The 23,489-nt window shown below is 38.2% G+C and overlaps 1 protein-coding gene across 1 annotated transcript in view; it reads right to left on the bottom strand.

The window, feature by feature from the left end:
- The window catches only part of VEZT (vezatin, adherens junctions transmembrane protein), an 86,551-nt gene that overhangs the window by 13,804 nt on the left and 49,258 nt on the right, over window positions 1-23,489 (bottom strand). The window contains 2 exon segments of the mRNA XM_037884940.2: window positions 6,325-6,472; window positions 21,382-21,519. Coding sequence (XP_037740868.1) covers window positions 6,325-6,472; window positions 21,382-21,519 — 286 coding nt within the window.

The raw sequence follows: 23,489 nt of genomic DNA on the forward strand, positions 1-23,489 counted from the left end.
AAAAAAAAAACACCACATCCCTGATCGACATAAATTTTGCTGGCGTAAGTGGTAGTGTGCACAGTGCTATGTCGGTGGGAGCGCTTCGGTACAGCTGTGCCACTGTAAGCTCGCTAGTGTAGACATGGCCACAGAGAGATCAGAATTGGGCTAGTATGGAGTGTGATCTGAGATTGATTCCCAAGGGCCACAACTGGTCAAGTTACTCAATCTTATTTTCTCATCTGTAGAGGAGGGACAATATTTAGTTCACCGGTAATGTTCTCTAACCTTCTGATATTCTGGGCGGAAAGGCCTTATATGAGTGCAATTATAGATCATTTCCAGTTGTAAATGGGTAGTGGTCTTTCCAGTACATGAACTGTCAAAAGGAAAATGTCCGTAATAGTGACACACTTAAGGATATGCAACCACCACATATGACCATGTTCAGTGTGGTAGCTATATCGGTTGCAGAATATTATGAAGTAATATCTTTTGTTGGACCAACTTCTGTTGGTGAGAGAGAGAAGCGTTCGAGACCTGAAGAAGAGCTCTGTGTAAGCTTGAAAGCTTGTCTCTCTCTCACCGACAGAAGTTGGTCCAATAAAAGATATTACCTCATCCACCTTGTCTCTCTAACGTATGATCACAGTCAGGGGCTCAGATACCACGGTGATGAGCACCATTATAAGAACTTAGTTGGTTGGACTGATAATCATTCCAAAACACACATCTTCCTAATAGCGTGAATAACTTTGGGGAGCTGCTGAGCAATATATTCACCTGGAAAACAGATTATTGCTCTGTAATATAAAGAATTGAAAAGATGACTGCTTCCAGGTGTAGGAGTTATCTGAAGGTAACACTTAGAATGACATGAATTTAACATGGGGCAAGTGCTACACAACACAAACTTCCTACTCATCGCTGTATTCAACACTGGGGTTTGGCTGGGTATTATAAAGAATGCCAAATGAAAAGGAGGCAGCCTGAGGAAAGAGTATCATCACACAGCTCAGAACAAGAAGTCAGAGCTTAGGAGTTAAACATAAAAGGAGGACAGGCCCATATAAACAGAATATAAGGAGAAAATGGTGAATGACTAACAGACAGCCCACAAAAGTAGAGAACTTTGGTAAAAGAGCAATTCAAAACCTACCTGGAAAAAGGCATGTGGGCCAGAGAAAAGGGAATCCAGAACATGTTTAGGGTAGCAACTGACCTTTCTAGTCAAGAACAAGCTTTGTCTCTTTTTATTGGCAGATATTTGGTTGCTAGGACGCAATGATACTTGCCCCAAATTACCCTAGATACTTTCCTCTGGATAGAATCAATGTTTGTTTTGTGATGAGGATTTATTCACATACCAAGTACTTTTACTCTGTCAACTGTTCTTGTTTGAGGAGATTTTCCTCACCCACAGGCTGAGACACAACACAAAGCTACAGATACAGGTTAGACATGCTTGAATGACAAAGAAACATTAAAAGATATTTGGATGTGTATACATATTTTGCTGAAATGCACTATATTAGAGGTTTTCTGGAGGAAGCTAGCACCCAAGAGGACTATGCACAAATTTAGGGTTCGCAACACAAATGTTGAACTGATTTTAGTAAAATTGTTTAAGTCTATTTTGTTACACTGGTGAAAATCCACATATGGAAACAAAATTGGCTTATATCGATACATTTTGTTCAATTATTTCACAGCCAGGTTACAAGATGATTGGTTAACGAATTAAGCTAAAATTGATATAAGACAGTTATTAACTGATTTTAAGTGTCCACAATGGGGTTTGCAGTGGTTTAAATCAATTTAAAAATTGATTTGAGTTAAACCAGTGAAAGATGCATATAAACAAAGCCTGGGTTTGGAAGCATTTACAAATTATGACAATTATGGCTTCTGCTGCCCAACGAAGAGTGGAAAAGTAACTTGGTCTGCATAATTCCTACTAGAACAGCAATTTATGAAAACCAAAGGCTACCATTTAGCAAAGCTGTCTATCCAAAATTAAGCCTCAAAGCTTATCAGTCTCTATTACTGACAATATTTACTGCCAGGACAAAAGAAATTAAGTTCTGAGATTTCTGAACAAAATATAACACTATAAAACTCACACAAAAGTCAAACAATAATGAATTTTTCTAAGATAATAAAACAAAAAAATGCCTGATTTGAAAACCCGACTTTTGAAGAGATGGGATCTTCTTTCAATAGCACACATTTACTCATGCAAACTTGGGATATTCAATTTCTCAAAAGAAGAAAGACTCAGACTCAAAGGCCAGAAGGGACCATCATGTCATCCAGTCTGATTTCCTGCAAATTGCAGGCCACAGAACTTCACCCATCCATTCCTGTAATAGGCCCATAACCTCTGGCTAAGTTACTGAAGTCCTCAAATTTTGATTTAAAGACTTCAAGTTACAGAGAATCAAACATTCATTCTAGTTCAAACCTGCAAGTGACATATGCCCCATGCTGCAGAGGAAGGTGAAAACCCCCCAGGGTCTCTGCCAGTCTAACCTGGCAGAAAATTTTTGGTGATCAGTTAAACCATGGTAATCAGTCAAATATGGTGATCAGTTAAACCATGAACATATGGGCATTACCCACCAGCCAGAAAACATGGGAAAGAATTCTCTGTAGTAACTCAGAGCCCTCCCCATCTAGTGTCTCATCTCCAGTTGTTGGAGATATTTGCTAATAGCAATCGCGGATGGGCCATATTCCATTTTAGGCAATCTCATCATACACTCCTCTCCATAAACTTAATAAGCTCAGTCTTGAAACAATTAACCTTTTTTGCTCCCACTGCTCCCCTTGAAAGGCTGTTCTAGAACTTCACTCCCCTGATGGTTATAAACCTTTGCCTAATATCAAGCCTAAACTTCTTGATGGCCAGTTTATATCCATTTGTTCTTGTGCCTGCACTAGCCCTTATCCTAAATATCTCCTCTTCCTTCCTGGTGTTTATCCCTCTGACGTATTTGTAGAGAGCAATCATATCTCACCTCAGCCCTCATTTTGATAGGCTAAACAAGCCAAGCTCCTTAAGTGTCCTTTCTTAAGGCAGGTTGTTCATTCCCTTAATTATCCTTGTAGACCTTCTCTGCACCTGTTCCAGTTTGAATCCATCTTTCTTGAACATGGGAGACCAGAACTGCACACAATATTCCAGATGAGGTCTCCCCAGTGCCTTGTATAATGGTAATAACACTTCCCTGTTTCTACTGGAAATACCACACCTAATGCATCCAAGGATTGCGTTAGCTTTTTTCATGGCCACAGCTCACAGTCATCCTGTGATTGAACATCTTTCTCCTTCTCTGTCGCTTCTAGCTGGTAAGTCCCCAGCTCATAGCAAAAACTCTTGTTAATCTCTCAGTGCATGACCCTGCACTATTAAACTTCATCCCATTTCTATTACTCCCAGTTTTCAAGGTTGTATGATATTCTGGTGCTCTTCCATATTGGCAATATCTCCCCAACTTTGTGTCATCCACAAATTTTATTAGCACACTCCCACTTTTTGTACCAAGGTCATTAATGAAAATGTTAAATAAGATTGGTCCCAAGACTGAACTTCGAGAAACTCCACCAGTAATCTTCCTCCAGCCTGACAGTTCACCTTTCACACAATGACCCATTTTAGTCTTCCTTTTAACTAGTTCCTTAAGCACCTTTCAATTCTCATATTAATCGCCATCTTCTCCAATGTAACTAATAATTTCCCATGTGGAACTGTATCAAATGCTTTACTGAAATCCAGGTAAAATAGATCTACTGCATTTCCTTTGTCCACAAAATCAGTTATTTTCTCAAAGAAAGAGATTAGGTTGGTCTGAACGATACCTTTTGTAAAACCATGCTGTATTTTATCCCAATCATCATTTACCTCTATGTCCTTAACCACTCTCTCTGTCAAAATTTGTTCTAAGACATGACATACAATTGAGATCAAACTAACAGGCTTATAGTTGCCCAGATCATGTATTTTCCTTTCTTAAATATAAGTACTATGTTTGCAGTCATAGGGTATGATGTCCAAGTTTATGTATTCGTTGAAAATCTTTCCTATGGGGCTTGCAATTTCATGTGCTGGTTCCTTTAATATTCTTGGATATCCCATTAAGCTGATTGAATTTGGCTTTTAGCTTGTATGTGGTAATTTCTACTTCCATATCCTAGTTCCCATTAGCCATTTTGCCACTGTCCCCAAACTCCTCATTACTCTTATTGAAAACTGAGGCAAAGTATTCATTTAGGTGCTAGGCCATACCCAAATTTTCTTTAATCTCTACCCAATACTCAGTGCTTAGTGGTCCAACTTGTTTTCTTTCCTTGTTTTCTTTTTATTTATATGGTTAGAGAATCTTTTATTGTTGGTTTTAATTTCCTTTGCAAGGTTCAGCTCTGCTTGGCTTTTGGCAGACCTCACTTTTTCCCTAAAACTTTCTAACCTGCAAGAGGCAGTTTTCCTTGCTGATCCATCTCTTCTTCCATTCCTAGTTGGCTTTTTGCTTTCTCTTAATAACCTGTTTGAGGTGCCTGTCCATCCAGTTTGAACAAATTTCACTTCCCAATGATTTTTTGCCCCTTGCTGGGGTGCAGGCTCCAGATACTGTAAGTCAAAGTTCCATAAGCTAACTCCAAGCCTCCTCCACATTCAGATACTTGAGTTCTTCAGTCCAGTCCACTTCCCTTACTAATTCCCTTAATTGTTTAAAGTTTGTCCTTTTGAAATCAAGGACTCGAGTTAACGACCTTTTTTGTGAATCCTTCCATTTAGTTTAAACTGAATTAAATCATGATCATTTTAGCCAAGGTTGTCCTCTACAGCCAGTTCTTCTCTGAGGTCCTCACTACTTACCAATGCTAAATTCAAAATGTCATCCCCTCTTGTTGGTTCAGTGACTATTTGGTGAAGAAATCTGTCAGCTATTATATCCAGGAATATCCGTGCTCTACCATTATTAGTAGCACTTGTCCTCCAATCTACATTTAGGAAATTAAAGTCTTCTATAATCACACAATTCCCAGTAATATTTATTTAATTAAAATATTAATGAGATCTCTTTCTATATCCAAATCAGACCCTCAGGATCTGTCGCAGATCCCAAGTGCTATGCCGGTGGAGCGTCTGTTACCTTTCTTCCCCAAAGTGATTTTGACTCAAAACAGATTTTGTTTTATCCATTCCATCACTTCTAATTTCTTTTCAGTCTACTCCTCATTAATATACAGCGCTACTCCACCACCTTTACCTTTATTTCTGTCTTCACTGAACAGCACATACCCATCAATACCTGCCTTTCAGTCATAACGGAAACATGGTGGAATAGGAGTTATCACTATAGTATCTGGTTTCACTTTCTGCAGCAGTAGTTCTAGTTCCTTCATTTTGTTACACAGGCTCCTTGCATTGGTGTGCAGACATTTTAATTGTTTCTGCTTGGCTTCATTCAGATTCCTCACCTGATGAGGTACAGTCATTTTACTACCAGTATCGCCTACCTGGCTGTTACTGTCATTGGGATTAACACTATCTTTCCTCTTGTCCATTCTCCTACCCTCTGTTTTTCTTCTCTCCATTGCTGTATCCTCTTTTACTTGATTTTCCTCCCACTCAATATTAGAATTAGATGTGGAGATTAAATGATCATCTCCCAATCATCTTGCCCAAATTCCTAGTTTAAAGATCATTAGATGTCTGCCATTCTCTTTAGTTAAACATTTTTCAGAGATCAAAGTAGCACACTGATTCATGATGCTTATGAGTGTCCAGCTTATGACCCTACAGCATAAATAAATGCGGCTTTTTCCATTTTCAATTACCAGCAACGTACATCTTTGGAATGTCTCTCTTTTTGTTCAAGTCAAGAGGAGTAGCAAGGGATTAGCCAAGAGACATGTACAAATTGAGAAATTACTTTATGGACTTTTTCATCATCACTGATTAAATTAAATCATAGCTTTAAATACAACGTTTGGGAAGAGACTGATTTGTGAATGGCAATTTTTTTTTATTAAATAAAAGAATGATTTAGACAACTCAACACCCTATCCTGCACTGCACATCATTTCTTTAATTAAATGTTAAATGAAATCCTCTGAAAAGCCAATAGTTGTAAAAATATGCAAGATGAGCTTCTGGAGCATTCACGAATCTCACTCAGGGCTCTTTAAATGTATTCTATTACTACAGACCGACACAAGTAGGGGGAGAAAAATCAGATATCTGAAACAAGAAACAGCAGGGCATTGTCACAACTGAAATGGATTTGCATGCGTCTGTATACATAAGCATGCATTCTCCCTTCTAGGATGGATTACCTTGAGTGCAGGCAGGCTGAAGCCATCTGTGAGGTTGTGCGCCTCCTCTTCGGACACCTGCTCTTCACTCAGACCCAGACCCAGTTCCTTAAAAGGAACTACACAGATATAGTTGGTCACGTTGTCACTCTCCGCATTCAGAGGGTAGGTTTAGTCAGAGTTAAAGCAGTTAACAAAGAAGCCTTTGTACTAAATGGAGGGTGGGGAGACAGGCAAAGCAACTAATAATCTCCAACTACTAAGGATCTTTCTGGCAAGTTACTGGAGAGCACATGCAGTCCAAGTCCAGTTTTAAGTGATCATCGTACAACCTTACTCATTGTATAGGTTTTAAAGGCTCAAATGTGTACAATAAGTTGTAGACAAAGGTAGTGAAACAATAAAGATAATAAACAGCTAATAAATAATTGCTGCATTCCTTTTAATTGAGGAAATCTCTGCCAAACCATCAACAAGCTAGTTCACAATAAACTTTAATGACAGCCTTAAAATTAAAAAGTACACGTTCAACAAGTTAAGAGCAATACTGCCAGAGACAAGAAAATTTTGGGTAATGAACGTTTCACGGTTTGTGTGTTTTATAGAAGTCAGGATAACCAGGATAGGAGATTTCCCTATGAATTCTTTTTTGTGGAGGATGATCAATGTTAAAGCAAATCACATATCTGCAGGTTTTTAAAAAGTAATTCTTTGAAATTTCTTACATGAATAGGAGACAAACCCAAATTTTTACATTGCTGATGCATAAAATTGATGAGTCTCACAAATTTCTCAGCTATAACATGGTGTATAGTAAGATCGCATGTCACTAAAACTTAATTTCTTTAATACACTTTGTGAATGTAGTATACCAGAGTACCTACTTCTGTAGTAGCTACGATATATTATTGTCAAACGATTAGTCAAAATAAATGAAAGCATATTTTGTGATGCAGTATCTTTGTTAAATTATATTCACCTACTTAATCATTGGCAAAATGAGGTGATTAGCAATGGGTTTCACAGTTATCAGCATGATCATACAAATACTTAAGAACGTGCTTACCCTTATACATGTGGGTAATCCCATTGAAGTAACTGCTCAAATGGGACTTCTCAGAGGCATAAAGTTAAGCACACAGAAAAACGCTTGCAGGCTTGGGGCCTTAAGGACTGATTCAAAGCACACTGAAATTAGTGGGAGTCTTTCTATTGACTTCAATGGGCTTTGGATCAGATCCAAAGGGTTATGTCTACACTGATATTAAAAGCCTATGGCTAGCCCATGCCACCTGACTCAGGCTAAGGGGCTGTTTGATTACAGTGTAGACATTTAGGCTCTAGTACCCTGTGAGAGCACAGGGACCCAGAGCTCAGGCTGCAGCACAAGCCCATATGTCTACACTACAATTAAATGGTCCCTTAGTCTGAGCCCTGCAAGCACTAGTCAGTTGGCTTTTTAATTGTAAGAGTTTTTAATTGCAATGTAGACGTACCCTTAGTGAGTTTCTACTGTAATACTTATATCTGCAGATTCCCTGTCTCAACACCAATTACTCAGGTTTCTCCAAAAATAGCATGTGTGCCTGTTCTGCAGTTTCCACGATATGCTATGCATCCGATGAAGTGAGCTGTAGCTCACGAAAGCTCATGCTCAAATAAACTGGTTAGTCTCTAAGGTGCCACAAGTACTCCTTTTCTTTTTACGAATACAGACTAACACGGCTGTTACTCTGAAACCTGTTTTTTTTTTTGTTTGGGAAGATGAGGGGTACAAAGTATATCAGAGAATCATGCTACCAGGTTTATGTCACCAGAAATACAGGTGTTTTAACGTACCATGAATAGTGAAGTTGGGCATAAAGGGTGAGGTCTCTGTTGAATGAGGCTATAGTTATGCAGTCACATTTTAAATTTTCCTTCTAGCAAACAAGCTATTTTCACTTGATTTTTGAAAACTTAAAATACTTAGCTCTGCATGCTAAAGACAGTAATGGGCTTCATAAACCATCTGTGCCAATTTATAGGAAACTGCTAAGATCGTCCAAATTCCATAGACTACATAATAGATGCAGTACTTTTCAATGTATTGTATTGCACAGAAAAAAGAACATACCTTCATCTACCAAAAAGCCTTTGTAGGAAAATATTCTTACGAATATAGAAGCTAAATAAAGTTTAATGTCAATAAATACAAGAATGGTGAAGTAGAAGTAATGAACCATAGCATTAAAGGATGGCAAATCCTCCATAGGGTCAATGATACTATATAAATCTGAAGTAAACATTTTTGTGGTAAGTCAATGGCTTCACTACCACAAAAAATTTAGGAACAGCTGGAAAACTGGTCTGGGGTTTTGCGAGGCTATAAATAGACAAGCAATGATGCAAATAACAGGATATCAAGAGTAACATTTCAGTTCCAAATTATGTCAGGTTACAACCACAATACTGAAGTAGCACCCTATAGTCCTTTTTTCAACTGCAAGGCTTTAATGTTATCAAAAAATCACAATATAGATGTTGAAGTACCTCACAGCAAAGTCATATTGTTTTGTGTTATATTAGTCTATGGAATCTTGTCTTTAAAATGAAGTGAATCTAACACCTTTGCTACTAAGGGTAATGTACTTTCTAAAAATGGAACAAAACAGTATACTCACATTAAATCTGTATACAAATACTGGCATCTTGACTATTCAAATTCTATTCTATTCTGCACTATTTTAAATAGGTTCTTATTCTGCTCTCAGCGTACACACATATCTGAGCAACTTCCAGTGGTGTATTACAGGACATGACTTCCATCTGTCACGTGGTTCATTCTCTCTCATCCTCTCCGAAGTGGGAGATAGAGAAGGCAGGTTGAAGAAGTGCACCTTGCTCCTGGAGCAGAAGGTGGTGAGGTTTGTGATGGTCCTTACTTCCTGTGGGAGTTTGTTCCACAGTCTCAAGCAAGCCTCCAAGAAAGTTCTGTCTCCTGAACTGACAAGCTTTACCCTTATAGTAGAGAATTCCACGCCTTAGGACCAGAGTTGTCAACCATGGCCTTCATCCTGGAAAGGTAGGTGATATTTTAGGTATTCTGGACCCAGGCCATGGAGTACTTCGAGGGTAAGGACTCAGAACTTGACTTGATATTCTATGGGAAACTAGCGTTGAGAGAGGACAACAATTTTAATGTGTTTGTGGTAGCCTGTGTTGCTTAGCAGACATACTGCAGTATTCTGTATTAGTTGGAGTTGCCTAAGCAATGAAGGCTTCATACCCTGGTTGTGATGGTGCACCCCACAAGGCTTTATAGAAATATGCTTATGAATGTATATATGACATAACTGCAATATGCTTTATGCTACATATGCCATGTAACATATCTATGTAAAGGTTATGATTTACTGAATAGATTCATCCTATTTGTATGCATGTGTCTTTGTTGTATTCAAAGTTATGAATATTGGCCGTATACTTGTTTGTTTTTAAATAACCTTAATAAGGTATTTGGTCAGCTTCTTTAGAAAGGAATTTGCAAGTTAAGTGCCCAGTCAAGAAGCACTTAACGGACAACGGATCTTGGAAGGCTCCAATCCACATAAGAAGTCTATGTGAGGACGTTCACAGTAGCATGTGAACCATGGCTGCTACCTGTACGTTCTGAGTCATGAATGGACATGTGACTTGCCCACGTGACTCCAAAACTTAATCTTGTAGCTGGAATTCTACACAGAGGGAGGGAGGGGTATCCACCCACAAGAGAAAGTCTATTTAAATGCCTGGGAGACCCCTCCATTTTGTCTTCAGCTGGCTCAAGAGATAGCCTCTCCACCCCCAAACGATATCTGAAAGAAACTGGAACAAAGGACAGTAACCTCAGAAGATGCGAGTGATTGCTGGACCCAGACTAGAAGGAGAGTAGTCTGTAAAAGGAAGCTTACTGGAACACCCCTGAGGGTGAGGTTTTATCTGTATTCAGTTTTCTTACTGTATTAGACATAGACTTGCGTGTTCTATTTTATTTTGCTTGGTAATTCACTTTGTTCTGTCTGTTATTACTTGGAACCACTTAAATCCTACTTTCTGTATCTAATAAAATCACTTTTTACTTATTCATTAACCCAGCGTATCTATTAATACAGGGGTAGGCAACCTGCGGCACGTGAGCTGATTTTCAGTGGCACTCACACTGCCGGGTCTGGGGGGGGGGGGGGGGGGGTCTCTGCATTTTAATTTAATTTTAAATGAAGCTTCTTAAACATTTTAAAAACCTTATTTACTTTACATACAACAATAGTTTAGTTATACATCATAGACTTATAGAAAGAGACCTTCTAAAAACATTAATGTATTACTGGCATGCAAAACCTTAAATTAGAGTGAATAAATGAAGACTCGGCACACCACTTCTGAAAGGTTGCTGACCCTGTATTAATATGTGGGGGGAGAGGAGCAAACAGCTGTGCATCTATCAGTGTTATAGAGGGGGAACAATTTATGAGTTTACCCTGTATAAGCTTTATACAGGGGGAAATGGATTTATTTGGGATTTGGACCCCATTGAGAGTTGGGCATCTAAGTGTTAAAGACAGGAACACTTCTTAAGCTGCTTTCAGTTAAGCTGGCAGTTTGTGGGATGTGGTTCAGGCCTGGGTCTGTGTCTGTGGCTGGCAAGCACGTCTGGCACAGCCAGGCAGGGCTCTGGAGTCCCAAGCTGGCAGGAAAACAGAGGCAGTAGTCTTGGCACATCAGTTGGAAGCCCCAAGGGGGTTCTGTGATCCAACCCGTCACACAGGTATCTTGCATTGCTGCAGTCCAAAAAGGGGTTGACAGACGTTTGAATAGCTGAGGCTAAGTCACAGTCCACCAGGATGGGACAGAGTCTGCTAGCCAACTGGAGAAAGCATTACTCACAGAGGCTGCTATGTTAGAGATTAATGTCAGTCAGGACTACTGGAACATGCCTACACTACAGTCTGAATTGATCAATTGTGGATATGTGCTTTCAACCCAAAGGAGAATGCACCGTGGCTACAAACTCTTCTGTGTGCTTTCCTCTGCCCACCAACATAAACTCTGTCTTACTCAGATTCAACCAGCTGTTCTTCCATCCATGAGCTGATTTAGTCCCACTCCTGGGCTGTCTTGGTGGTGGCTGTATGTAGTAAAAGATAAGTAGGTCTGAATGTCATCAGATACATCCTGCTTCCTCTCCCCATGAGCCACAAAGAAAAAAAAAAAAAAAAAAGAAAAAGAAAAAAAAAAAGAGAATGTGGGTTATGAGAACATAATATGGAAGCCACCACCACGGGCAGCAGACATTTTAGATATACTATACCCTATGTACAATAGCCTCATTTCACCCCACCACCTCCTACCAAATCACCAGTTCCAGAATCCCCTTCTCTTCTGATGCCCAACTTTCTTGCTCACTCAGTTCCATGCCCTCTGTAGTAGATTTGGGGGCCAGGGGTGTACTGGTAGGTACATGGTAATACTTTTATTACCAACCCTACTATTTGGTATTCTGTGAACACTGAAAGCTTTCTATTTGTCTCCTCCCTAGTGTTTGCCAGTCCTGTGCTTCAATATTTTTAGGATTTTGAGTTAGAGGCTTGAACGATTTCAAACTTTAACGAATGCCTGCTCTTTTCAGAATATGTTGTATACATTACATGCACTGAGTTTCTCTGATTAATCTGTGCTTTGTAATAGTTTTACTTTGTGGTGGGTATCAAGTGTTACCAACTTTTGCGATATCTGGTATTTTACTTATAGCCTCCGCTGCTGGAGTTGAGACTGCATGAGAATCTCAGCTTCCAACAAAACACAACAGCAAAATGTTTTCTAGCTTTTGGATGTGGAGAAATGCTTGAAAAAATGCAAAGTGGATGTAAGCTAAACGCCCCCAACCTAAACAGCAAACAAAAAGATACCATGTTCTTTTAAAAAACAAAACAAAATCCCAAACCCTCATGATTTTAAGCCTATATAAGGACAGAGCTTTGTCATATATATATAGTGACAAAGCTCTGTCCTTGCCTCTGTGGGTCCCGTGTTTCCTGGCAGATTTCGCTACCCTCAGAGGCTCACTGTGACCCTCCACGTAATCCGTCTCTCTCTAGAGACAAGGGTCACAGTCTACTGAGCCATTTTCATCATAAGCCAGCTAGGGAGTTGAGGAGAAGCTATCCTTCCTTACAGAGTCTCTGTTGTCTCCCAGTCTCAGTGATTAAACAGGGGGCAAAGAGGGGGGAGCCCAGGCCCACCCTCTACTCCAGGCTCCAGCCCAGGGACCCTAATAGTATCAGCTATGGTAGCTGACCTTTTAGAAACATGACATGTACAATTCCCTGGGCTACTTCCCCCACAGCAGCCCTCACTTCCTCAAGCTCCACTTCACCCTTTCCTCAGGGCCTCCTTCCTTGTGCCTGATATGGTGTGTACTACTCAGTCTCTCCAACAGCACAACTTCCTCCCACAGCTCCTGACATGTGCGCCCACCTGACTAACTGGGAGACTTTTAACTAGTTTCAGCCAGCCCCTGATTGGCTTCAGGTGTCCTAATCAACCTAGCCTTCTCCCTGCCTTCTGGAAAGTTCTTAAATGGCCCCAGGTGTCTTAATTGACCTGGAGCAGCTGCCATTTCACTTATCCTGGTACCAGGGATTTGTTTAATATATCTATCTCCCACTACTTTTCTATAGCCATCTGGCCTTGCCCTGTCACAATATATATATTTTTTGTGGGTGGGTGGAGGGATGACTCATGATTTTTTAGCATTTAGGCTATCTGGTCACAAAATAGAAAAGTTTCAACTGCAAATACTGAATTGCTATCATACATCTACAGAAACCTTTATCCTGCAGAACTCCGAAAATGTTTCTTTTATAAAGTCCTAAGGGGAAAAAAAGATTTAATTCAAACTACGTTTCTTTAATTTCTATTTTTATTTGGGTTTGCAAACGCAATGCTCCCTTCCTCTGGGATCATATAAGGCACTGGTCTCCTGCCCAGCTGGCTCAACTGTTTTCTGGGATAGTTAATTACAAGTTCCACCCTTTCACTCCCAGACTCAAATGATTTTCCACCTGTTTAATTCTCACAGGATTAAAAGACTAATATCTGCTCCAGAAAAGAATTTTACCACTTGAGCAGAAAACGCAGTGCCTGTAATGAAGTTTTGGTGGCCCATAAGAAAGAAGCATTGAGTGTGCACCTCCAAACAGGCAGAACTTCATTTAAACTTTTTCAGTAACCTAAATTAGACAAAAGCCTAATTACTGCTCTTCAGACATCCCAGTAATAGGGCAAAGAAAAGCCTGTAATGCCAGTTACCCACGAATGTAATATGTTGCAATCAGTTACTGACTCACGTAAACATGTAGGTGTTAGCAGGATCCAATGTTTTAAATTAACCCAGGAGGATAGTCAGGAGGTGGAGTACTGGGATGACCATGCCTACCCTTTCCTGAGACGGAAAAAAATCAGGCCACAATCTTTAAGATTGAACATTTGAAAGTTTCACTGAAGTTTCTTTTAATCTCTCTCTGCAGCAAATATTCTCTAGCAGCATGAACATCTTATAATGCAGGTTTAGTAATGTGATCCCAATATATTTCATTTTTAGTTCATATGCAGTTTTGTACTCTGCATAGGATTAATAAAGGCAGGCTGGGAGCAAGAGTGGATTCTGACTCATTTTAAAGAAAACATTGCAGGAGACAATATATATAACAGTAGGGTTGTACACAGAATTGAACATTAGTTCTGGATTTATATACCACTACTCTACAGTGCCTTTCAGAGTTGAAATTTACAGTTATCTTTATACAACTAAGGCAAGAAAACAGGGTATAATTACAAAAGCATCAGTGTCTTCTAATACAAATGAATCTAAATTTATTTTTAAAAGAAGGTTGTTTAGAATCCCAGTGAGATATTAAACAGATCCACTAGATTGCAGGAATGTTAATGCTAATTTGATAAGATCAAGATGAAGCACCGTAATGGTGACTTTAAATTATTCTAAAATGAAATGAACTTTAACTATACACTTTACAATTGAAAAATTCTAGGAATGACTAGAACACTCCAGAGACCACGGTATTTTACTTTAAATTATGTTTCAACATAAAAAGACTGGAAGCAATCCTAGAAAGAGTCAGGAAGCAATCCCATGGTATGGATACCATAAGATAACTGAACTCTTGGGGGGATCTGTAATCATACTTTGCTGACCAACATGACTTATTCTTCAGTGCATGCTGATTGAATGCACATCAATCCCTTAAAAAAACTCTTATACACAGATGTGTGTGGGAGCAAAGAAAATACACTAGAGAAGTTTTATTTAAACAATGTTCAACTTCCACTTCTGTACCCATTTTAAGGAGACATGAGATTTTTAAACAAAAGTTGCTAAATAAAAATGATCTTTCACTTAACCTGGAAATGCATAATTTATTATCCCTAAACCATACACAATTTTACAATACTGCCAATCCCTTAGCATTCAAAAATCATGAGTCACCCCCTCCTCAAAAATAATGAGATTTTGCTTAAAAAGTCATGAGATTTTAAGAAAATAATAAAATTTGGTAGTTTTCTTTTATTGGTCTTCTGGTTTTTGAATGTTAAGGGTACAACTGGGTAACATTTTCAAGCTTTTTCACCACAACCACGAGGGATAGACACTTATATTTTTTTATTAAATGAAAGCTGAGAGTCTCACCTAATCACAAACCATCAGTAGCTAGGGATTAAAAAAAAAACCCCAAATATGAGGAAATTTTTGATAAAAATCTCAATTACCAATAATGAATATACTTCTTGAACATACTTATGTAAATGTGTTTGTTTCAAGGGAAAGTATCAGCTATTGATTCCTATTAAAGTCAAAATTCAGTAGCTAAACTAGGTAGCCATGCGTGTTTACACTTTTCCATGTATTTGTACAACATTTTTATTTCATTAATCTATTTACCTTATTTCATTAACACTTTGGGAGCAAGAGAAGGCAAAGTATCTTGTTAAAGCAAAACACAGTACAAAATTTCTAATATATAGTGCAGATTAGTCAGCTAATCTTCAGTACAGCAACTTCATTTTATTTGCCTATAAAGCACCATTCCCACTAATGCTGACACATAACAGTATATAAATATGAATACTCGGCACTTAAAAAGCAATTTTCATGAAAGGAACTAATGCACTTCATAAATGCGAATTGGTGAAAATGTTGTAAGACTGAACAACTTCACCTCCCACTGCGCCTGCCTTGCATCAACAACTCCACTGAAGTAGGGTATTGCTCACTGACTTTTCTCAGAGTTGAGCATACTCCATGTTCCGCCTTACAGGAGGCGCTCAGCATGTTGCAGAAGATACTTTTGTTTGGGGCTTTTTATCCAATTGTCCATATCACTTAACTTCTGTATCGGATACTTTTAGCAATTAGTTAAAAAAAAATGCAGTAAAACTATGCACTAAGCATTTACTTATTTGAGGTGTTCTGTACAATAGTAAACATGCCTATTTTTGTACAAATGGACCAAATTATACTATGTATACAATATTAAACAAAGAATTTTCAAGATGCCATGACCATGTTTGAGTTAGTAGAATAGCTATTGCACAGAAAAAATCCTGTCTTAACACAGACAGTAACTCATCACCAAATGGGTGCATTTTCCAACATTTAACCTACCATTTCCTTCATTTTTATTTAAAGAGTTAAACAAACCTGCACTGTGTTTTTTCAGTGTTTCTTGATGCAATAACTAGATTTACATAAAGTAGTAGTAATAGGCATAATAGAGCAAAAGTTTAAGTCTCCCTGAACTCAACACAGCTGAGAAATATATAACACGCTTGTGTTTACGTATGTTTTGGTAAAAGCCTATTCCGTTAAAATGTTATTTCCTTAATGTCACGATCGGCTGAGCTTTCAAGCTGAGAAATGATACGCATAGGATGCAAAAGTACTAGGGGCTAAAATAAAATGAAAGCGGGCTATGCAGCAGCAGCTTGGGGTCAGATTGGGTCTAAAAGGCCCCAAATACCAGAATCTCTCACTGACAGCAGTTAACTCACCACATTGCACACATGGCACTGCTGGCAATGTCAGTCTGTATGTAACCTAGACATCTGCCCCACTGATAGACTTGTACAGAAGTGTATTTGCCAACAGTAGACAGTTAATAATATGGTAACAAATAACGAACAAAACCTGCACTTTGGTAGCATTTAGCATCCCAGAATGTTAAACAACCTTACAAACTTTCAGGAATTAAACTTCACAACATCCATGTCAGATAGGTAAATGTTACCACACTTTTACAGGTAAAACTGAAGTAAAAAGACATTAAGAGACTTGCTCCACAGTCATACAGCAAGTTTATGACAAAGTTAGAAATAAAAAGCCAGATGTCTTGCACTTAGCAGTTAGACAACACCTTCTCTTTTGCTACTGAATTGTTTGCATTTTGTCACAAGAGAAGGATTTCTCCCATTTATAGTAAAATGAAAGTTTCAGAGATTCACATGGCCAGCTCTGTGGAAGGTGTAAACTGGTACAGCTCCACTGAACTCAGTAGCACTACACTCATTTACATCAGCTGAAGATATGGCCCGAAGAATTTTAAGGCAAGAAGGACCATTTACAATTGTGTAGTTTGACCTCCTGCGTAACAGAGGTCATAAAATGTCACCCATCCAATCTCAATCCTGCACTCACTGAAATAAGTGGAAAATCCCACTGATTTCAATTGTGCAGATGCAATCCTTATAGATGTCGAGCGAGGGAGAAATCCCTTTATCTGAGTAAAGAGAAACCTTCTCCACATGCAGGTATTTGCTTCTATTATTGAGAAAGTACCCTTGTGGAAGTAGTGTACCCTTTGTTATGAATGACTCAGCTTTGAAAAAAAGACGTGACAGGATGCCGTTATACATTGTTCCCACAATGCAAGACTGACATTTAACATAATAAGTACAGAATATGGGTGGAAGATTTTCCATCTCAGAAAAAGTTACTGGTCCATCAAATCCAATATCAAAGCTTCACATAAGCAATAATTCTTCTTACATTTTAAATTAAAATTTAACACTGCTTAACACAGTTATATTTTATGCCACAGCAAATTTTAATTATTTAGAGATTAATTTATTTGTACTAATAAATACAATGTTAATGAAGGGAGTTGTAAGCTTTGACATGTTAGCCTTAGGTATATGTTGCTAAATCTCCAGTCTAATCTGACTGAATAATGACACAGGAGCAGGTGTACACAATCTGTGCTGCTATGAGCAAAGCTACGTATTAACTTTTTTAACACCCTGTAATATCATCATGTGGGCATCACAGGAATATCCAAAGGAATTTAATTCTATCACAAAGACTGCAACAACATTAGGATACAAATAAGACAAGTGTCTACAATATGCTGTTTGGTCTGTCAGAGCCAGATCTGTTTCTGGTCCCCATAAGGTGCTTTTTTGGGGATGGGGGGGGGGGGGGTTAGGGCTCCAAGAGACCCTAATTTGCATAACATTGGGGGGGTAGGGGGGGTGCACATTTAATAATACATTCCAGAAATGTCTGAGAAGGTGACAGCCATGCGATAAACTACATAGGTGTGGGATATATTTAATTATTCACCTTTATGCAAATCGCTGCTCTTTGTCTACTCATCTATCACCCCAGGATTCATTCACACTTCAAATAGCCACAAAAAAAAAAAAAAAAAAAAAAAATCTATCAGTCATGTTGTTAGTTGAGCTCCTCTGAAACACTCCTTTCAGCCATGCCTCTTCTATAATATTTCTGTTTGAGAACTGCTCTCTACTTTTTATTTATATAAAAATAGAGTGCCTACAATTTAAAGCAGCCACGCTGCATATATACCATGACAAATTTGTATTCAGATATGGCCACTCTTACTGAAATGAATGCAAATTATGCACATATATCTGATCATAGATATGAATCAAATATATCAAGTATATATGTGTCAACATAACAACATTAGTGGTCAAAAATACAACATCTCAGTGAGCAATGTGAGTAAGCCAAGGTTACTGAAAGAACTCTAAATTTTATATTTCCTGACACAAGCGTTCAAAATTGTCAGTGTTACATCAATGCAGATTTTCTCTCTTTTATAGGCCAGAACCTCAGCGACTGTAAGTGGACATGTAATTAAAATGAATGAAGCTGTGAATATTTACACCACGTGAGGATCTGCTCCCTCTTTTAAATTTTATCACTAACAAAATGAGTCACTCCTTCAGTACTGCAGGCAGTTAGTTGACAGCATTTCAACAGACTATCATTAACTCTATGAGACAGTAAGTTTTATTTATTATATTCACACTGTTATCAAGATAAAGTGTCCTTCTTCAAAGATAAAGAGGACTCACAGGTAGAGAATCCAGTAGGAGGACCAGTCACCAAATAAAATGGAATTAAACTTTTAGCTTAATTATATTAGCTGGAGTGCCGAGTTTCACTTTCTTTTAAAACCAGAGGCATTTCTCACACATTAAAATTTCAGAACGCTGTACTGAACAAAATGGATTCAGTTTTTCCCCTGCTTTGACACAGAGATATACTCTTGATCTGGCAACAAAATGCAGAAGTAGTACATCCAGTGCAATAAAAAAAGTTTATTCAAGTAGAGTTAGCAGTTTCTTCGGAGGACATTTGAGAAAAACAGAAAAACTAAATTTCATTTCAATGATCTTTTGAAACTTTATGCCAAATGTTAAGCATGTTTTTCTAAGAAAAAGAACATTAGATTGCTGTAAGTGGTGTAAATATTGCATCAATAGTACTACTACGTTCCTGTCTTTCACAGTGCTCACAATAAACACCTTTAAATACGGATTAAATCATACTCGGACAGCCTATAGGCACTACAGTGTAATGCACGGTCTGATATTCTGTAGGAAAGTTTTTTTAAAACCCCACTTTTGTTCTTTGTAGCAGTGAAAATCTGGATTTCAACTTTTCCTGATATTCAGCGGAAATTCCTTTCCTTAATTTCATCACATCATTCCCTAATTATACACAGTCAAGCTCCTCTAAATCTTTCCCTTCTCTGCTGTAGGCCACTCTGGTGGCACAAAAGGCCCCTTAAAGCTGTCCTAAATAAGCAGCTGAAATCCCGTAATAAGAGGAAACCCTTGGCTGATGAAGACAGCTCTATGTACTCCCCAATACTGGAGGAGTGAAAAGGGCGGGGAAGGCTGTGGTTGGAATGCGCTACATTCAAGCAATCCCTGGATGACACAACAGCCAGTAGGGTCCATTGCAAGCCAGAGTAACTTGGGGCAATCTTCAGGCTTCTTTAAATTATCCTGGTGGGTGTTAACTCCCCCGCTAAAATTCAACCCTCTTATTCTCACTTTTCATATATTGCACAGATCCAACTGCTCCTAAATCTCAACTCCTATGACCTACATGGTGTCTGTGCTCCCTGCACTCTAACTTTGTGCTTTTCCCACGCTGCTCCCTTGGCCCAGAATATCCTTATCCCTGTGTGTCAAGCATCCCTACACACCGCCTTCAAATCCTTCCTCAAAACCCACTTATTTTTTCCAGCTTTTCGCTAATGATTTCCATGGCTGTGCCATCTATTCATCTTTTGTTACCGGACAAACTCCATCTTAAAACCATACAAAGTAAGGCAAAAGTAAATGCCAAATCTTCTGAGTTAAACAAAAGATCTCCTTCTTCTTCATTTCCTAATATAAAGCTTACTTAATCACCTTTGCCAGTTTTGAAGCTATGAGGGTGGCAACCCTTCCGCTGAAGTGGATCCAGTCTAATCCAAACCAAAACAGCTCTGTAGAAGGTAACCCTCTCTCCCACCCCACTGATCTTTACACCAGTTAGTATCTAATACTGAGCATACTTTTTTTACACTCTGGTACAGAAGGATCTCTGAGAACATCACATATATTGTTCCCATTTTCAGCTCTCTTCCCCACTCCCTAAAGTTATTCTTGCTTATATCCAATCCAGAGTTTGAAGTTACTTTTATAAAATTGTTTCAGTCACTCCGGATACGACTGGTTACATTTCCCTTCCCATATACAGAAAATAAATCTACTCTCCAGGGCTATCTCAGGATATGAATCAGTGATGTCTTGAGCACAAAAGCAGGATTCACATCCCTAGATAAATGATCCACGAACAAACACTTATTTCCTTTGAACTGGAGTATCCCGACACCTGTTACACAAACACACACACATATGCAGGAGTGCTATCAATATTAACCAAACCACATATTCCAGGAAAATATAATAATTGGTAATGACAGATTCTCACAGTGTTACCATGCACATTTGTTTCCAAGCTTGGGATTTTTCTGGGGAGGTAGAAATATAATCAAATATATTTGAATGCAATAGATTGGCATTTCTGATATTTTCCCCAACTGTGGCACAGATATAGCACAGCCATCAAGTAACCCTACTGCTATTTTTTCAATGGAATATGGGTTCATGCTTTGGCAAACAGAGTTTGAATTGGTTGTGAGAAGTGCCGCATTTGATTTTGGAAGTAGAAAATCCTCACTGTTCAGTGTGCCTCTTGACTAACCTATGTTGCATCAGTGCCATTCAGCTTTCATGAAATAGGAAATCACTTACCCTTTAACCTGGAGACTAGATATGGCAATGGAGACACAAAATGAGAGGGCAGGTAGTTGAGACAAAAGTTATTTTGGAAGGAGGGAAATAAAGCTGGGTAAGAGCAATAATGAAAGGGAAAGGACTGAATCACACATATCAATATTCACACAAAAGGCACATGTTTGCAAATCATTGTAGAGGACTCTTATCTTAGATTGCACAATGACAAAAATGTGAAATATTTTAAGAATGTGCAGTCTCAAGCATAACTCAAAAAAAGACACTTTGCAGCTCTTTCCCTTCCTTCTTACATATATTTAACTAGATACCACAAGTTTCTACTGGTGACAGCTCTGTTCATTAGGACAATTAAGCATCCCATCTATATGGATAGGTAATTCATTCATAAGTATCTGCATTTGTGGGTTTTTACAAAAAGGATATTTTTTCAGCATGTACAGAGTAGCTAGTCTTGAAGCTCGAAAGTTGGCTCTGACAGATCGATAAACAGCTTTCCGAAGACCAATGAGATGCTGACTAGGATGCTGTCCAGCTTTATTAAATGGGCAAGCAGCACTGACCCTGTCAAGCAAACTTGAAAAGTAAAATGTGATACAACTGTACAGATGTCCTAAAGAATTTAAAAAAGACAATACATCAATTTCACTTTCATATCCCTTATTTACAAAAGACAATCCTTTTTTATAATGGGTCAATACATATAATTAAAGCAACAAAGTTTTACCGCATGAGTGATACATTTCATTAAAAAACGTAAATGAAAAAAGATTAACAACTCAGTAAAGGTCCTGATCCTGCTCCCATTGGAGTCAATGGCAATATTCCTATGGACCTCAATTGTACAGGATCAGAGACACTGTAAGGCTAATGAACTCTGACCTGAACAGAAGTCCACTGTAAGTTTTAAAAATACATATATTTAATGCATACCTCTCTACATGGAACTAATTCCTTAGCTCTTACACATGATTTTGCAGATCGGCAGTGCTCCGCTATCTATTTAGATTAATCTATATTCCCCTCCCCACAATCAGCATAAGGAATGTTATCCAGTTTGAGTGGAAGGACAATTTACCATAAAAACTACAGACTGCAGAAATTCTTGTGGCACTGTTACAGCTAGAAATACAAAATGAAGCAAAGATTCTGAAATGCACGTACATATACTAACATTTTTAAATACACATTGATCTCAATATATTATATATATATATATATATGCATATCAGTGTGTCACTGTGTTATTTGCTTGTGGGAACAAACTGCAGAAGCGCTGTAAGAAAGTGCCATTATAAAAAATTATCTATTCTGTAAATAAACTGAAGTGCACCTGTGTGAATTTTAAATATTTGCATGTTAAGTTGCAAAAACCAAAATATTTAGTACAGACTAGTCTTCTGTTAGTGTACAGTATACTTAATAATGTGAAAGGTATTTATTAAAATAACATTGTACACACTAGCTATAAAAAGTCATACCATATTAACATACAAGAGTAATACTTAAACATGATCAAATAAAATCTTGTATGTAAAACATTTTTCATTATAAAAGAAGCAAAACAAACGGCACTAGCTTGCAATTTTACAAAAGCAAAATTAATATGTTTGTCCAGTTCTGTGTTTTCACTGGAACCTTAAAATTAACATCCGTTACAGATTCGCTCTTAAAACTTCTATGGCTATTTGAACGCAATTGCTAACGTTCACAGGTGAACTCTCATTTCAGTCTTTTAAACCATACACTTCAATGGGTTGTAAGAAGTGTGTCTGGAGAAGCTAAGGAGTAATTTAAGAAAGCAGGCAGAAAGCTACCAATGTTTTCTCCACAGCAAGATTGTAAGCACTTGCAGCTCTAGTACAAGACACCCACCCATCACCCATGCACCTCTGTACAACCAACGCCTTGAAAAACAGGGTTGTTTTGTGATTTGTAACATTTGTTTCCATGTCAGATGTTCATCTCAGCAGTTTGTACAAATGTATAGGACTGAATTCTTCCTTTCTTTTTTCCTGAGAAACATCAAACCAGCATCGTTTGCTATGTTTCTGAACATACCAGAGATACGTCATCCCAGGATCTCTGTTAAATGTTACCGGACCATGCTGTGTAGCAGCAGTGAAAGGCAAGAGGAAAAAGTGTTGAGGATGAACTTCCTTTTCTCTACAACACCAAAATCTATCTCAATTATAAGACACTGCAATTTAAAGCTCTCTGTCTCAAGCTAGATTTAACTAAGGTGAAATAGGATTTGTGTGTCATAGGCTCATACTGCCTCATATTAATAAAATCAGTTACTACACATGAGTAGTTCTATAAAGATGCTGTGTGCATCAATACATGCTTGGATATTTCAAATTGGAATCAAGCAAGAGCAATAATAATATTTGGGAAAGCTCATTACTGAAGTGCCAACCAAATAAATAGTCCTCATTCTACAAAAGAGTGGAATTTCACTATATATTTTTACAATTTGCATTTTACAAGGGGCAGGGAAATACTGTTAAGAACCTGATATATGGACTTTGAAG

The sequence above is a fragment of the Chelonia mydas genome, chromosome 1 (assembly GCF_015237465.2).
Source record: "Chelonia mydas isolate rCheMyd1 chromosome 1, rCheMyd1.pri.v2, whole genome shotgun sequence".
Taxonomy (NCBI): Eukaryota; Metazoa; Chordata; order Testudines; family Cheloniidae; genus Chelonia; species Chelonia mydas.